The sequence below is a fragment of the Malaya genurostris genome, chromosome 3 (assembly GCF_030247185.1).
Source record: "Malaya genurostris strain Urasoe2022 chromosome 3, Malgen_1.1, whole genome shotgun sequence".
In the NCBI taxonomy this organism is placed as follows: Eukaryota; Metazoa; Arthropoda; class Insecta; order Diptera; family Culicidae; genus Malaya; species Malaya genurostris.
The window spans coordinates 70,926,558-70,942,613 of NC_080572.1; the positions used below are offsets into that span (position 1 = coordinate 70,926,558).

A 16,056-nucleotide genomic window follows, 5' to 3' on the forward strand; every position below is an offset into this window, starting at 1 on the left:
TTTCACTGACAATTTCTGGAATCTTCGAAATGCTGCTGTAAGTGAGTTGTCGATATATATATATATATATATATATATATATATATATATATATATATATATATATATATATATATATATATATATATATATATATATATATATATATATATATATATATATATATATATATATATATATATATATATATATGTTCAGAAAATTTACACTGACACTTTATGCAAAATTCTACGATCATCACTATTTTCTAAATCATTTGTTGTCGCTTAACCTAACTTCTTACGCTAGAATTTGTTTCAAATTATCTAGTTCATTATTTGTGTGCCACACTCTACCCGGGTGTCCACTCTCTTGATCCGGCAAAAATATAAACCACTCTGAGTCGTTCGCCAAGAACTATGGATATCTAATCTACGAATAATTAAACTACACGTGTTCTGCGACATTGCGCTGCTGTTGGCTTTGAATTTCGCTTCCTTATCGGATTAATTATCTCCCCGCGTAAATTGAAATGCAATCCTACGTGGTAAACACTAGTGGGTTCATTTTTTTACTGGGTAAACAAAGGATTTTCCTTAGATGTAATTAGCTGTCTCTATGCACTAGTCGTAGTTTCTATGAAAAACGAACATTAGTCAGAGCTTCGCTGATGTGAAACAAATCAGACAAATCGATAATGACAACAAACGAAACATAAAATCAGGTCTTGAACCATTCCTAATTCTGTCAATATATGCAATATCTTGTGAACATTTTAGAGAGGCACGTTTGAGTGTGATTTGATCTGTTTACGAGTTTGCAAATGATATTTTGACGAAGGGAAGAAATTTCTTAGGATCCACTGTTAAATTTTCTTGAATGTCCCTGTACGCCATATGAAGTCTAATACGGGGACTAGGCCACCAATTATTTTCCTTCTGACTATAACGATATTTTTCTATGGGAACGGTAATGATTGATTGTTTTCTGGTATTGAGGTTTTACATAAACTTAACATAACTTAACTCGATGAGCTGGATCAGTATTACTTCACAACTGGTGGTAGTTTGGTTTTCGTGTTCTGGTTTATTTTAGGCATTCTTGAATCAAACGTGTTCAGCAAAACAATTTTCGTTTTTATTATTTTTACATTTCATCTTTGACTCATCAGTGCAGAGCAGTTCAAATTGAACTGCTTAGTGCTAAACCCGTTCTAAAAATACCTATACTGTGAGGGTTTTCAAGGATTATCAATAAACCGGAAGTCGCCATCTTGGAGTTTTGAATCACCTCAAACATCGTTTTCCGACATCTACTCATCAAATCCATTCCGAAAATATCCATATTATAAGGGTTTTCAAGGAATATCAATAAACCGGAAGTCGCCATCTTGGAATTTTGAATCACCTAAAACATCGACATCTACTCATCAAACTGTTCCAAAAATACACATATTATAAGGGTTTTAAAGGAATATCAATAAACTGGAAGCTTCCATTTGGGAATTCAGAATCACTTCAAACATCGTTTTCTGACATCTACTCATCAAACCCGTTTCGAAAATACCCATATTGTAGTAATTTATATGGAATATAAATGAGCGGGAATGATTTTCATTGTATGCAAAAACCTCTTTTTACGAAGTAGGTTCGTAAAAAAAGTTTACGTTATTTGGGATTTTGTTCGAAAAAAAGATTACGTTATTTGAGATTTTGTTCGTAAAAAAGTATTACGTTATTTGGGATTTTGTTCGTAAAAAGAGTTACGTAAAAAGAGGTAACTAAAAAAAAGTTAACGTCAACGGAGGTTTGGGTGTAGTAGTAATTAAAAACATATCTCGCAAATTTTCAAACTGCTTACACTTCAAAGACTCATTCTTCGCAATTTTCGAGATCAAATATTTCACACCGGAAATTGACGTAGATTGTTTGACGTTTGGTCAATTCACCTAAACCGTATGTGATGATCAGTGTTGAGAAAATCATGATCAGAAAAAGTTCCTTTAACTATCATTCGTGAAAAAAAAGTTCAAGAAATTTTCGAAAAAAAAAGAATCAGTGACTGAAAAAATCACGTCCGATATTTTTATTCATGAAACAAGTATCCACAAAACTCTGAACCTCGAAGTTCACAAGTGATTTTTCGAATCAGCGAAACTTGATAACAAATTTTCAGAAATTTCGCTAAAGAGATAATCGAAAAGGAGAGGAGTCTCCGATGATATTCCGATGCTGAATTTCCACTACGCTTCAATGATTCGTACAAGATTTAATTATTATATTTTCATCAAAAAAAAAATCTCTATTGAATAAACTCGCAACTGAGAAATAATAACTGCAATATTTTCTATGCACGTAGGGTGATCAATATGCACAATAATGCATTCCAAATAGTGATTATATGGACGAAATATTGCTTTAATTCCAGCTGGATGATTACACTGCACTATTTAGATTAAACCCAATAAAACGCTATTTTGTATGATCTTGATTCATGGAAGTAACAGAAGCGCAACATTGTCAGCATGTCTCGAACACAAAGTAGGCGCAGTGTTTGAATGGTGCGTTTGAATTGGCATAGCGGTCGTCTGCGCTCCTGTTACTTCTGCTGCGTAACATGATGTGTGATTTTTTTCATTATCATTCTAACTATTATTAATCACAGCACTTGCTGCTTTTATTAATGATATTACTCGACCACCAGGGAAGTGCGGAATAAATTTCAAAGTACATCACCACTTACGTATCCACCACCCTACGCACACTGAACATTCTCAGAAAGATTCAGTTTTTGTTCATCGGCGAATTTATTCATCATGTATTCTGCAAAGGTATGAAATACAACGGCTATGAAAATTCATTTCCCAAAAATCTTCTTTTCGAGAATCATTATAAATGACTGATTTTTGCTATGCAAAATCAGTTTCAGTGAGAAACGTGTTGTCAAAAAATCAGTACTGAACTTTTCTGCAGTAAATTTTCTGATCGATGATTTTTCACTTTGTGTGAAAAATTTCAGTTGCGATTTTCGAAATTTTGATTTTTTTCAAATACTGGACTGATGATTCTGTTCACTTTAGGAGATGTTCGTATAACATTCATTTTCGTCACGTAAAATATTCAATTTGACATTTGAAACCATTTTAAGTGATTTTTAAAGTATATCGAACGAGAATTTTTATTTGAGTGTAGGCTCGAGTACTGGTTGCGATGCTTTTGTGTACCGGAGCACTGTGTTCAAAAAACAAAATTTACTTTTCTTCGAAACCCGTTTTTTTCTATACTCAGGGTAGCAAGTGGGTCAACGATCTCAATTTCCCGGTTTGAGATATAAAAATTCTCGGTTTTTAGAAAAGACCCAAATCGCCTCTGTTTAAATTGTGGTAATTCACTTGCAAACAATGCTGAGAATGAAACGCGGAAAGAGCTTTATCGTGTATCAAGTTTAGGTTAAACGGACCTCCTGATCATTATAGAAACTACGCGGCATTAGACGTTAAATTGAAAAGTAGGCTTAACGCAAAGAAATGCGGCTACTGGTGTAAGTTCGAGAATGGATTGACAAAAATAAACATAGAGGAGCACTGTTTGGAACACATCCCGGGAAATGCGCAACAATAATATCACGAATGAAAACAAATAATATTAGAATTCAGGAATAGAAGATCACCAGCGTCTCGTTATTAAACATGGAAGAAACGCCATTTTCGATGGTACGGTTGTCACTAGCGCTCTTGCCGTGTAACAATAACGCCCCAGGGGCTAGACGAAATAAAATTCAACTTGTAGAAAAATCTGCCTGAAACTGCCAAAATGCGTTTGTTGAATTTATTCAACGCTATCCTCGTTACTGCGAACTATATGGAACTATATGGAATCATCAGCGAAAGACAAGCGTGGACAATTCGAAGAAAGATTCACATCATTGAAGTACAGGGGAAAGATCAGAGGTCTAAGAGGGGTGCCTTGTGGAATCCCAGATGAAGCGATAAACTCATTGGATACAGAACCATTTATCTTGATTGTTAATCGACAATCATTGAAATAAGAGTGAAAAAAACGCAGCATGTTAGAACTAAATCTCAATCTGTCCAACTTAGCGACTGTAATGACGTGGTTAATGTTGTCAAAGCCAATGGAAAGATCCATGTAGATAATGTCAATTTGTAATCACGTCAGAGACAAATAACACTGGAATTTTCTCACTGGTCTTTCGCAGACAGGAACACAAACAACGACCGCTTCTGATTGTTTCGATCCCGAAAGACGTTCTGATGCCTTCTGTATGAAGTCCGGTTCACGAGGTCGTTTGGCTGCGTGGGGAGGATCAAGTTGTGGATCGCCTCAGTGAGCGACACTAGAGGTGACTTATCATCATGCGATGCACAATTAACAGATCGGCTGAAAAGTTCGTATCGTTTCTATGAGAGGTCGCCACTAGAATTTAATCCATACCATTTTCAGTTAGTACCAACCTTCAAAAGATACGTGTATAAATTTGACAGCTGTCTGATTATTAGTTTGTGAGATATAGCATTTTGAGTGTAGCTACTTTTGTTATTGTGAAAAAAATTAAAAAAAGGAATTTCGTGTGTTGATGAAACACTACTTTTTGATGAAAAAAAGTGCCGCCGATACCAAAAAATGGCTTGATGAGTGTTATCCAGACTCTGCACCGGGCGAAGCAACAATTCGTAAGTGGTTTGCAAAATTTCGTACTGGTCATATGAGCACCGAAGACGATGAACGCAGTGGAAGTCCAAAAGAGGCTGTTACCGATGAAAACGAGAAAAAAATCCACAAAATGATTTTCAATGACCGTAAAGTGAAGTTGATCGAGATAGCTGACACCCTAAAGATATCAAAGAAACGTGTTGGACATATTATTCACGAATATTTGGATATGAGAAAGCTTTGTGCAAAATGGCTGCGCGTGAGCTCACAATCGATCAAAAACAACAACGAATTGATGATTCTGAGCAGTGTTTGGAGCTGTTCGAATTGCTCCCTCATCCACCGTATTCTCCAGGTTTGGCCCCCAGTGACTTTTTCCTGTTCTCAGACCTCAAGAGAATGCTCGCTGGTAAAAAATTTAGAAGCAATGAAGAGGTAATCGCTGAAACTGAGGCCTATTTTGAGGCAAAGGACAAATCGTACTACAAAAATGGTATCGAAAAGTTGGAAGATCGCTATAATCGCTTCATCGCCTCTGATGGCAATTATGTTGAATAATAAAAACGAATTTTGGCAAAAAAATGTGTGTTTCTATTAAACGATACGAACTTTTCAGCCGAACTGCTATCACGCATCCAGCACAGATTAAAATAGCTCAAACGGGGAAACGTTAAAATGGGTTAGGAAACTGAATCGTTATTGTTACCGAGTTATATCTTTTATTATTTAGATAGCTGTGCGATAGTAGCTGATTGGAAGCAGACTAATTGCTGAAACACGGCGGATAGATGACTTAGAACACTAATAACACTATATTAGAACTTTAATACAGTAAATTGATGCAAGAATCGTATTCTCAATGGGGTTCTAAATACCGAGAATCTCTCGTGGAATCACCAGCGAAATGAGTTCTTTATAATGAACACTCCGGCGGTTTCTAACCAGTTTTATTTCCAAATAGCCCAACTAGTTTATCTTCCATGACACATCTTACTACATTTTATCTGGTTTGATCAGATAAATGTAATATTTGTAGTGAACAGATTTCGAAAATATACTTTAATTCAATTAGTTCTATATGCTACCATCTTAAAACTAATCGTCTAGGATACAGATCCCATACCGGAAGCGATTTGAACCTTGAAATTGTTTTGCGAAATTCGGCTGATTTCGATACAGCAATAGATTGTTTAAATCATTACATGATTGAAGCTAGGAGTCTATCATTCTACTATGGAATCCATAGTAAAGCACATTCAAAAGAAAATTAAACATAGATTCACTGAACGAATCAAGCACGGTTCTTTACAAGTCCTTCAGCTCGCAAAGAAAGGAATCAAATGCTCTCTGCAAACGGTGGATAAAGTCAAAGACGACAACTTTTTTTCAATTTTGTGAGTCCTGTTCACATCAATATCTCACACAAATATGACATTAGTGAAACAAAGTATGATGAAATTGGATCAATCATTAGCAAAAGGAATTAGAGAAGCTCCGATGCTTCCTGATTGATCTAAAATCCTTAAGCCCTAGCAAAATTGTTGGGTGCTGACTCCAACTTTGCACTTCTTGATGCTGGAAATGATCTTGCACTAAAATTTGCAGATTTTTTCCACCGAAACCAAATTCCCGGTTTTTCCGATTTTCCCGTCACTTGTCACCCTGCCATGCTCAACAATCGACTGTCATCCCCCCGGATAACGACCAAAATGGTTAAAGCCAGGGTAAAATAAATGATATAAAAAAATCTACTGTCAAGAGAAAGCCTATTGTTGTACCGCACTGGAATTTTACAAGACTGTCTAAATGTGAATGAATGGGTGAAAGAAGCAACCGATTTCAGAAGAGCCCTCTACTAAGCAATTCCAGGAATGAGTAGACGAAAAAGTGACAAAATCAGAATCGACCTTCTCCGATTTGGATAAAACTTTGCATATGGCTTCAGTATGGCAAACCATAAGTTTTGGACCGATGGAGAGGTCAATTCGACTAACGACTGATTTTTAAAAAGGGCATTTTGCATTTCACAAAAATTGCCTTTTTCAAATCGTTATAACTCGGAAACCGTTAATTGTACAAAAATGGCGTTAAGGAAGAAGTTGTAGGGAATCGGCACTCTAAAAAAATTATACACTGAAATTTTTTTTGATTTTTTTTCTCAATAATTACAAAATAATCCGAAAAATTTTAATAAAAAAAATCAGGGTTTTAATTTTTATTTGATAATTTTCATTTTAAAGCTGTTATTAAAACCTACAGATTGATGGCTATCCCATCCGTGCCTTTTGAAAAATGAAGAAGTTACAGCTAAAACAATTTACAGATATATTCGAAAGTTTTCGTTGAAAGATAATCATTTAAACAGTCGAAATAACGTAACTACTTCAAAACGAATAACACACGTAGAATCAAAGAGGTGTGCCAGTTGACTACCCACTGTTTACAACCAACGTTCGTACCTGCGAATTGCGTACCTAAATTCTACCTGTTTCACATATAAATAGCTATGCATCGTAGAACAGATATCATACAGAAATGTAATCAAAGAGAAACAATAAATATTTAATGTAAAAAAATGCACAGATATATGTTCATAACAAATCTCTTTCGAAACAGTTACAATACTATAATTTTCCCAAAAAGTTGTAAAGTTTTTCCTGGTTTTGTGTAGTCCGGAAATTTTTTTCAATTAACAGAAACCATAATTGGAAAATTAGAAGCTCAAAAGTGCAAGGTTAAATTGAATACCACGTTAAGCATTTGTGATCGCTGTCGTAGGCGGGCTTATAAGCAAAGTCATACGTCGGAAACAAAAGGGCAGTCAACAACGGAACCACAACCATCCACATCGCAATACGGTTTAGAGGAAGTACCTTCAGCAGCTTTAATCAACTCAGCATCTTCTGAAGCATCAGTCGCGGCGGAATATTCAAGAGCACACAACATTGAACTCTTCAACAAGGGCATCGCAGGAATCAACGTGTCTCCGATATCAACGAAGAAAACCCGGAATGTTGATTATCCTCGAGAAGAATATTTGGATATTTCAAAGGGTATAAAAAAGCAAATATTCGGGTTCCCGGCGGATGAAGAAGATCCAGAATTACTCAAAACGAAAGCAGCAGAGTTGGATGAAGTGATTACTAAAATGAGAGGGCAGTTTGCTAAGCCTGATTGCACTAGGAATGAAAAAGTGCGTTTGTTGTCAGTCTTGCCAAACTCGTGGTCAAAGAACAAAATAGCCACCCAATTCAAGGCGAACAAATACATTGTGTCGGAGGCAAGATAATCAACGGACGAAAAAATAGCCAAGAAACAAACGAAACGCAGCAGAAACGAAACGATAGAAAACGAGGTGCGCCAATATTTCAACAGCGATGACGTCAGCAAAGTAATGCCGGGATCAAGAGATTGCGTCACAGTCAAAATGAATGGTAAGTGTGAACGCAAACAAAAACGATTGCTTTATTCATCATTGAAAGAAATTTATTTGGATTATAAGGAGGAATTTCCAGATCGAAATATTGGATTTAGTACATTTGCAGCATTAAGACCAAAACACTGCAAGTTGCTTGGAAGTTCTGATTCACATAACATATGTGTTTGCACAATCCATGAGAATGTTTCATTAATAATTCATGCTGTTTGAAAAATATTTCAAGTATGATGATAAGAATTATGTGACTCATCAAAAAGATCCTGGTACCTCCGTAAATGCAAAAGTTGTCCAGCGACACAAGATCTGGAGAGAAGCGCTTTAGACAATTTCGAGGAACGTGATTTGACTGAGATAAGATTTGAACAATGGGTTTCTACTGACAGATGTGATCTAGAGAAATTTGTCAAACCTGTAGAAGAATTTGCAGCATATTAGAAAAACTTGTGACTCATGATTTTGTTAAAAATCAGCAATCTGATTTTCTTAAAAAGGTTAAATTTAATTTAAAGACAGGAGAAATTGTAATTATTTGTGATTTTTTAGAAAATTCTTCATTTGTGCTTCAGGATAATGTTCAAAGCCACTATCTGAGCAATGATCAATGATTTATTATTCATCCGTTTGAAATTTATTATAGAGAATCAGAAGAGTTTAAACATTTAAGTTTGATTGTGATTTCAGAAGTGCTTGAACACGATACCATCGCGCTTCAAGTGTTTATTTCACACTTAATGTAATTTTTGAAAGACAAAATCCAAATTAAAAAGGCAATATTTATGTCTGACGGAGCTGCCTCGCCGTACAAAAACAGAAAAAAATTTGCAAGTCTCTGTAAATTTAAATCAATGTATAACATTGATGCTGAGTGACATTTTTTTGCAACTTCTCATGGTAAAGGACGATGCGATGCATTCGGGGGTAATTTAAAGCGAATGACACGACGTGAAAGTTTGGCTAAACTACAAGAACACTTAATCACAACTGCAGACTAAGGAAACTATGCAGAAGAGCTTGGAACCACCGACGCAGAGATGAGTCGGAGACATTCGTGTCGGCTCGAAGGGCTTACAAAAATGCTCTTCGATCGTCTGAGCGAAGTGGTTGGAAAAGCCTCTGCACAAATGTCTCTAGTCTCAATGAGGCTAGCAGATTAAATAAGTTACTTTCAGATGGTGAACACTTGTCTGAAGAAGGTGATGTACTTCACTATCTTTTTAACACTCACTTTCCAGGATGTATGGATCCATCACCGACAGCTCTTCCCGAGACTTTTCAAGGTAGTTACGATTCTTGGGCCCTTGCTCGAAGCGTTGTGACGATTGAATCGGTCAAATGGGCAGTTGAGAGTTTTGCTCCGTACAAGTCTCCTGGAAAGGATGGAGTTTTCCCAGTGTTACTGCAGAAAGGGTATGAACATTTCAAACATGTTTTGAAGAAAATACTTACTTTTAGTCTTGCGACTGGATATATTCCAAGAGCCTAGCAGGAAATAATTGTCAAATTTATTCCCAAAGGCGGTCGCGACACTTATGAGGAAGCGAAGAGTTTCAGGCCTATCAGTCTTAGCTCATTTCTTCTTAAAACAGTGGAACGCATAGTCGATCACTATATCAGGAATGTTAGTTTGGGCGTGCATCCGCTACATGGAATGCAACATGCTTACCAGCGTGGAAAGTCCACTACAACCCTGTTACATGATGTTGTGTACAACACTGAAAAAGCTTTCTCACAAAAGCAATCTTGCTTGGGAGTTTTCCTAGATATTGAAGGTGCCTTTGATAACGTGTCTTTCAATTCAATTCTGGAAGCAGCCCGTGGTCATGGCATACCTTCAAGTATCACAAATTGGATACATGCAATGCTTAGCAATCGACTTCTTTGTTCATCGCTTCGGCAAGCAGAGATTAAGAGATTGAGTGTCTGTGGGTGTCCTCAAGGTGGTGTACTATCCCCACTTTTATGGAACCTAGTCGCTGATGGTTTGTTAAGGAAACTTAATAACCTTGGATTTCCGACTTACGGTTTTGCCGACGATTATCATATATTGATGACCGGTATAAGCATTAACACTCTCTTTGATTTAATGCAACAAGCCCTGCGATCTGTTGAACAATGGTGTTGTCAGGTTGGATTATCTGTAAATCCGGGCAAAACATCAATGGTGCTTTTCACTCATCGTAGGATAATCGCAGGAGCTCGTCCGTTACAGTTATTCGGTTCAGAGGTTACTGTGGTCGATCAAGTTAAATACGTCGGGGTTATTCTTGACTCAAAACTGAATTGTCCTGCTCACATTGATTTCAGGATTAAAAGAGCTTACATGGCTTTCGGCCAATGCAGACGAGCTTTTGGAAAATCATGGGGACTCAAACCCAGATATATTCATTGGATCTACACAACTATTGTTAGACCAATTTTAGCATATGGATGTCTTGTATGGTGGCAGAAAGGAGAAATCGCGACAGTTCAGTCAAAGCTAAATCATCTCCAAAGGATGGTCCTAATGGCGATGACAGGAGCATTAACGACAACTCCTACTGCTGCTCTAGAGGCGCTACTGTGCATTAAACCACTACATGTATTCCTAAAACAAGAAGCATTATCTTGTGCATGCCGTCTTAAGGTTACAGGGCTTTGGAACAGTAACCCATTAGATTATGCTACCAGCCACACTCGCTTGTGGTCTCAAATAGTTACGTGGGATAAGTATTTACTCGCTCCTAGTGACCTAACTCTCACGTGCAGTTTTCCTTTCAAAACATTCAATGTGAGCTATCCTCTTCGTGAGGAATGGTTGTCTGGTTATCTGGAACGACAACTTGATGAACACATAGTTTGTTATACGGACGGTTCTCTGTTGAATGGTCGTGCTGGTGCTGGTGTCTACTGTCGTGAAATGAGACTGGAGCAGTCTCTTTCACTTGGTAGATACTGTACTGTGTTCCGAGCAGAAATCTACGAAATTCTGTGTGGAGTACAATCGGCACTTCAGCAGAGGATCTGTGGGAAACGAATTTATTTTTGTTCCGACAGTCAGGCAGCCTTAAAAGCACTCAGTTCGAATGACTCACGGTCGAATCTAGTGATCGCGTGTCGAACTCAAATTGAAGACCTCAGCATTTCAAATGCTGTTTACTTCTTATGGGTACCCGGCCATTCTGTTATTACTGGAAATGAATGGGCTGATGAGTTGGCTAGAGCTGGTGCAACGAATGATTTCGTTGGTCCTGAACCAGCTTTACCACTTTCAACTAGTTGGATAAAGCACAAGATTCTTTCTTGGGCTGCATCCAAACATGCCAGCTAATGGCGCAGCTTGCAAACTTGCGCTCAGACAAAAGCATTTCTACCAGATTTAAATCTGAAAATGTCAAAGTGTCTACTGCATTTCTCCAAGCATCATTGCAGTATTCTGGTCAGAGCTCTGACTGGACATTGCAAACTCAATTATCACATGGCTACTATTCAACGTGCTGAGTATTATTCGTGTGATTTGTGTGAATGCGATTATGGTACTTCATATCATCTGATATGTAACTGTCCCGCATTGACGCAGCTACGTATCCGGGTTTTTGGTTCTCCATACATGGTTGAGTCTGTGTATGTGGAGCTAAAATTGAAGGATATCCTCTCGTTTCTTACCCAATGTGGTAAGGAGCTATAGACAGAAGGGTTCATCGTTCTTCCTGGAGTGAATGAATCCCTTCTGTATTCACCTTAAATAGGGTTTGGCAGATTGTTTGGCATCCTTTAGGGGGTACCGAATTTACTTCTGCTCGTACATACTGCGAATCGTTCTGCATTTTTCCGGGAGTGCAGAATGGTGTCGCTTTTGTAAGATCTCTAAATCCTCTCGGGGGTTGGAGGTTTTATTAACAGCAGACTGTTCGGGACCTCGTAGAGGTTCAGAATTTACTTCTGCTTCCACTAAATGTGATCCTCTGCAGATTGTTCAGCATCCCTTAGGGGTGCAGAATTTACTTTTGCTTTTATGTGTTTTTGTGTCGTCAATTTCCCCATCCTCCTAGCCCAACCCTTACCATTTCCTTTCAATCCTTCCCTCTTATATATCGGGAAAATGATGCTAAAAACAAATTATGGCAAGGTACAAATCTCCAAATATCAAGGGGAACGTGCCATTTGAGCCAATTTGTTCTGATTCCTGATTCCTGAAATTTAAATCAATGTATAACATTGATGCTGAGTGACATTTTTTTGCAACTTCTCATGGTAAAGGACGATGCGATGCATTCGGGGGTAATTTAAAGCGAATGGCACGACGTGAAAGTTTGGCTAAACTACATGAACACTTAATCACAACTGTAAAACAATTATATGAATGGGCAGAGCAGAGACGTCGAAATGCATTCACGACTATGTCTTTTTGTTACGTGTCACAAGAAGAATATGAACGGGGTGTGACCGAGTGGAGTAGTGTTTATAAGGATACCAAAATGATTCCAGGCACACAGATATACCATTCTTTCGTTCCGATTTCAGAAACCACAATCGTCAGAAGACTGTATTCGAATGACGATGCACGTAGTGCACATACAATTTTCAAAAACTTAAATATAATTAAGAATTATTCATGTACATGTAATAATTATAGATGAAGCAAGCAAATAAACAATTCATGGAAATATAAAAATGGTGTTATAATTAAATATCCAAGTATCCCAAGAAAAGCTACTGTTAGAAGAAAGGATATCATGAACAAATTTATTGCCTTCAATCTGTAGAATAATATTCTACTGTTTAAATGATTATCTTTCAACGAGAACTTGAAATTTCGAATATATCTGTAAATTGTTTTAGCTGTAACTTCTTCATTTTCCAAAAGGCACGGATGGGATAGCCATCAATCTGTAGGTTTTAGGAACAGCTTTGAAATAAAAATTAAAAAAAAATCGAAACCCTGATTCTAATAATTTTTTTTTTTATTCATTTTGAATTCATTTAGGGGTTTGGTACCTCATGTGTACCGTTTTGTGCTAAAGTGCACATGACTAGTTTTCATTTTTTATACTTTTCGCATTCAGCTCATCAGTGCGTCAGCAGTTTATGTTGAACTGCTAACGCCACCTAACGGTTCAACATAAACCGCTGAGCAGACGTAAAGTATTTGCTACTTACAAATCACTTATTGGCACCGAAGTGCCATGTCTATCCTGACGTGCCGAAAGAGCAAAACAAATTGACGACATACTGGCCGCCAACAGATTGTAGTCATTTAGGGGTTTGGTACCTCATTTTGAAATTATTGAAAAAAAAATTAATTTTTTTTCAGTGTACATTTTTTTAGAGTGCCCCTACAACTTCTTCCTGGACGCCATTTTTGTACAATTAACGGTTTCCGAGCTACAACGATTCGAAGAAGGCAATTTTTGTGAAAAGAAAAAATACATACGCCCTTTTTAAAAATCAGTCGTGAGTCGGATTAACCTCTCCATCGGTTCAAAACTTATGGTTTGCCATACTGAAGCCATGTGCAAAGTTTCATCCAAATCGGAGAAGGTCGAGTCTGATGATCTTCTAAACTTTTCTGGAATTGCTCTAGTACTGGAAACGTGCCTATCTGACCACTTTTTTTGTTGAAGCCAATTCCGTTAAACTATCGTTTCTTTAATGTGTCACATATATTCATAATTATTCGAACAAAAAAATATTTCGAATTTGTACTAACTCCAAAAGGGAATGACTAAACAAAAATAAAAATATCAATGTAGCCTTTCAATTCAGTTTTTTTTACAATTCATCAACGAAGCTCATTGAAATTATTTGAAAATTAAAAAAAAACTTATCTTTTCTTCTGCTACGCTCTGCATCTATAAAATGGAATGCACATTTTATCAACTTGCTCAACAATTCAAACAATTCAAAAGACGGATGATGATCCGGACATTTGTCTCTTTCACGTTTCATCAGTGTATATTCTATTTTTACTGGGTTCTTTTATTCGATCGGAAAGGCAATGAAAAATAAAAACACATTTCTTCTTTCTCGCATTTCCACTTCTGTGCTTCAAATACGATTCGGTGCGTCATTTTGGTGCCTAGTTGGAGTAGCTTTTTATTGGGCATTTTGCAGATAGTTTTGAATTGGGAAAAGTATAGAACAAAAAAATATTGAATTTTTACCTATGCAGGTGCGTGTTCTATAGAATCGCACGATAAATTTCTTCCCAAGCATGGACTGTTTTTTTTTCTTTCGTTCTGGTATGTGCGTGTTCTTCTTGCACCAAAGTTTCGATCAGATTGCACAACGCTTGTATCGTATGTCCTACACGTATTATTTTACAGCTCATCTTGATTCCATCTTCGTTCCAACGGATAGCATAACGATGGTGATGCCGATTCCTGGTGGGGTGGTGGTATGTGGGTGGCTACATGCAGACTAGTTTCCAGATCTGGCTAGATTTTTATAGGCGATGTTCTATCATCTACCGCTCCACTGGCGACTGGCGAGACAGATGCTTTCAACAGTGTTCTTCTCAGTGCCGGTCGCCAACGCAAACGTCAATGGAAAGATTGGCAGAACCGAGGGTTGTTTTTTTCGTTGTCGCACCGGTGAACCATCGAACTGTCGGGACAAATGGTTGCTGGGGGATTTCCACTCATCGTTTGTGGACCGTCGTCGTGGCTGGCAGTTCGAAAATGCCAATCGTGTACCATTCATCTGCCATCGGATCAGAAACAACCAACTGGTGAGCATGGTTCCGAACGAGATCACCAGCAGGAATGGGAGTCCGGGCTTAGAAGCAGCTCCAGTTTGCATCGCCTCCGGATGTTCGCCTGAAAGGACCGCCCGAACTGATATGAGCGTTAATAAATACACAATGAACCGAAACCAAGCCGGCGAATTGATCCTGCACAGAGTTCGTCGCGTGACAGAGTCATTCACAGTGGCTTTAGGTGCCATGTGTCAAGTTCCCCATACCGGTAAATTGAGGCTCTCTGTGCAGGACCGCCTCAGGAAGGTTCGAAACAAACTTACCGTTCAGCACGTGAACTCGGACGCTCGCCACATCCGCATTGGACGGCGAACAGCTGTATTTGCCGGAATCGTCCAGGTCAGCATTCTGGATTAGCAGATGGGACGTGGTTACATCTCCCTTCTCGGTGATAACGGATACGCCACCGCGGCTCGAATCGTAACTGATGACCTCATCGTGGTGGTACCAGAAAATGTATGCCGGCGGTTCCGGGCTGTACTTGACGGCACAGGTCAAATTGATGGTACTTCCCTTGTCGACGTGTAAATCCGGCCCGCCAATGATGGTCGCCGTGGGAACTGAAATGGGTAAGACAAATACGGAGTGCAATAAGTATTGATTTTTATTCTTTTTCATTTTTTATGTTTTTCAACAATTGTCCAACAAAAAAAAATGTTTCCTAGCGGATTCACCACAGCACATCGAATCGAATCCGGCTGTGATTTGAGAACCTACTGGAAAACTTCTTGGTTTTCTTAATTTATATTTCTCCACTGCTGTGAGCGTGCGGAACTACGAGAGTTGATTGCTAATGGACTTTGGCATTGTGGAAAAAAACCTTTACTGAATTTTTTTCTTCTCGCGAGATTTGATTTATCGTACAGTTCAGCAAAATAGTTACTGCTATCGTATTGAATGGAGTACTGATTGAATGAGTCAGCGAATCATGTGTTTGCTTGCATTTAGATTCGATTTTCTACGTGATATAGTTGATGAGGAATGAGTACATGTAATGAGTGTTTTTAGCGGAGTTCGGTAAATCGATTTGTATATACCTTCATTCACTCTAGACTTCTTACCTGTAGCAGATAGTAATTTCGTTCCCGTCGGATTAGTTCATCGTTACCAACACTACACGGAACGACCGAAATCAGCATTTTCGCGAAAAATTTAGTTGATTTGCTGATTTTAGTTAGTTATTTTTTGAGACAACTAAAAAAATCTTACTTTTGCTGATTTAGATTTTTTAT

General features: G+C 37.8%; 1 protein-coding gene across 3 annotated transcripts in view; it reads right to left on the bottom strand.

Annotated features, from left to right (window-relative positions):
* Positions 1–313: 313 nt before the first annotated feature.
* Positions 314–16,056, bottom strand: part of LOC131436161 (junctional adhesion molecule A-like) — a 1,299,588-nt gene continuing 1,283,845 nt past the window's right edge. For 2 of the 3 annotated variants that reach the window (XM_058604697.1, XM_058604698.1), the window contains 2 exons: positions 15,088–15,384; positions 314–14,903 (listed from right to left, as the gene is read on the bottom strand). In XM_058604697.1, coding sequence (XP_058460680.1) covers positions 14,530–14,903; positions 15,088–15,384 — 671 coding nt within the window. In that variant the 3' untranslated portion in view covers positions 314–14,529. The remainder of the gene's footprint in view (positions 14,904–15,087; positions 15,385–16,056) is intronic. The other variant, XM_058604699.1, reaches the window with a different exon arrangement.